The sequence below is a fragment of the Punica granatum genome, chromosome 6 (assembly GCF_007655135.1).
Source record: "Punica granatum isolate Tunisia-2019 chromosome 6, ASM765513v2, whole genome shotgun sequence".
Classification (NCBI taxonomy): Eukaryota; Viridiplantae; Streptophyta; class Magnoliopsida; order Myrtales; family Lythraceae; genus Punica; species Punica granatum.
Genome location: NC_045132.1, coordinates 7704789 through 7707290, shown reverse-complemented (window position 1 = coordinate 7707290; position 2502 = coordinate 7704789). Strand labels below are relative to the sequence as shown.

Here is a 2502-nt window from a genome sequence, read left to right as displayed (position 1 = left end):
GACGCAGAGAGAGAACTCGGTTGTAAGAATTATCGGGCGAGAATGTATTGAAGTGGAAAGTACGTTAATTTTTTTTCTCCAATTGGAAGCAGGACAAATGCATATTACAAAAGGAAAATTTATATACTATAAAGGCAGGGTATACTAGCCCCAATAATATCACCGAAAAATAATTGTCCAATACCCAAGAAGGGAATTGATAAAAGTGAGAGTGTTAATTTGTATTTTCTCATTTTTTTTACACCAAACTAAATCGAAAATGTGAATTTGTCTATTTTTCAAATTATAATTTTACTAAATTCAATTCAACTCTATTTTTTTTCAAATTCAACAATATATTCATTACTGTTTTATCTTTTTCTGTCATTTAATAATAATTTTTCACTCACTTTTTTTATAATTATTTTTTATAAGCAATTTTTTAGTAATAAATTTTTTATTTAATTTTTACAATCAATTTTTAATAATAAATTTAACATATATTTTTACACATATATATATATATATCTTTATATATTAATATATTTTTCAATATTCACTATCATTATGCAAAATTGTGTTGATATCCAACTCAAAAACAAAGGCAAGCTGCCTTTGATGATCCCGAGTTCCAGGCCCGTCCGCAGCCCCTCTTTTTGACTTTTCTCCAATCTGAACCCTAACGTCAGCATCTCATCTTCTCTCTCCCTCCTTGCCTCAACTTAGCGACTTCCTCAGTCGCACTTGCATAGGTCAGTGGTCTCAAGGAAGATGAAGAAGAACAGCAGCAGCAGTGAAGAAGGCGACGGTGCTCCTCCTCTTCCGCAAGAGATCATAGTGGAGATTCTGCTGAGGCTGCCGGTGAAGTCATTGTGCAGATTCAGGTGCGTTTCCCCTTTGTGGCGCTCCATCATCTCCGATCCCCAATTCGTCTCCTCCCACTTCGCTTGCTCCTCCGCTCGTCCCAAACTGCTGCTTTCTGTGGATGAATATGAAAAGGCGAGTGATAATATTGCTTCAAAAATGAAAGGAAAAATGTTCTTCTCCACGGACTATCCCGAGAATTCAGAGGACCTGTGCCAGGTTGCGAGCTACCATGGCCGAATTACCACCATGGGCTACTATATTCAATGTTCTGCGGGTGGCTTGATCTGCATTAATGCTGAAGAGGGAATCAAAATTTGTAACCCTAGCACCGCAGAGTGCATTACCTTTCCCAATCCCCCGAACCATGCTGGCTCCTTTTTAGGGTACGATCCCGTCGAAAAGAAGCACAAGATTCTGAAATTCACCTTTACGGAAACGGAGATGGAAATTTTAACTCTCGGCGAGAAGGAGTGGAGGAGGATGAATCCCTGTCTACTCGATATTGAATCTTTTGAAGGTGACAGTCTGTGTATTGAGGGGGTCCTGTATCTTATTGGTCGGACGGAAGAGGGTGAGGCTTATTTAGTGGCGTTTGATGTTAGGTTGGAAAGTTTTCGGGCGGTTCCCTTGCCTGAAGAATGCGAATATTATTGTTACAAGTATTTGATGGAATTCGGCGGGTGTGTTGCTTTAGTTAACTGTGGGCCGACCATTGCCAATACTCTGTATGGCGAAATTAGAGCGTGCGTATTGGACGATCTACATAAGCAAGTTTGGAGCTGCAAAGATGATATACCATCTCCTCACTTGGATGATACTCTTCCTATTGAGCGACTTTGTGTTGGGGTCACTCACGCAGGTGAATTGGCGTTTGCACCACCGCTATCTACGGAACCGTTCTGTTGTTATTTGTACCACATGAAGGATGCTTCATTGAGGAAAATTGAGATCTCTGGATTATGTGAACGTATAAGTGCACTGACTGATGGAATTTTTGGGCGGGTGATGATTTGTTCTCATGTGGAAAGTCTACAATCGCTAGGGGAGCTTCGTATCGACTAGCGGGTCGCCCCTTTTATTTATTCGACATGTAGGTTGGGAATGGACAAAAAAGGCAGGGAATGGACGACCTTCGTTGTGAAGGCAGGAGCTATATCATGGAAATAGTAGAAAGTGGTACGCTCTTCTGGAGATTGGAATGTGAAATGGTTTGTTCTCAAATGTGTTTGTTCTGTCAGCCTCTTGATTCCTCTATATTGCAAAATATGCTCTGTAGACCGAGAATGTCAAATGGCCTGACATTCCAAAGACAAATGTATGTTCTGTGTGCATCTTTTGATTTTATAACAATAATGTGCATGTTAACCTTGTACTTTCCTGCTCTGACAACATTACTTCAGTAGACTAAACGGAGGGTTCTGCTGCGGTATCGTTTTCTATTGAATTGAGACAGATATTGCAGCCTTTGTTACAGGTGAGTTTCTCTCTCCTAGCTAGATTACCATTCCCCTGTAAGAAATTGCTTTCCAAAACCAACAATTCCTTTGATTCGTGTTCCTCTTTGAAGTCATAAAATGAACAAATATTCGTGTTCATTTCTGTTATCATTGCATGTCATTTCATCTTAGGATTACTATTTTGTAGCCATCCCCCACT

At 39.8% G+C, this 2502-nt stretch overlaps 1 protein-coding gene across 1 annotated transcript; it reads left to right on the top strand.

Annotated features, from left to right (window-relative positions):
* Positions 1-583: 583 nt before the first annotated feature.
* On the top strand, positions 584-2219 carry LOC116209927 (putative F-box protein At1g50870). The gene has a single exon (XM_031543685.1). The coding sequence runs from the start codon at positions 751-753 to the stop codon at positions 1906-1908; it is 1158 nt and encodes a 385-aa protein (XP_031399545.1). The 5' UTR covers positions 584-750; the 3' UTR covers positions 1909-2219.
* The last annotated feature ends 283 nt before the right edge of the window (positions 2220-2502 follow it).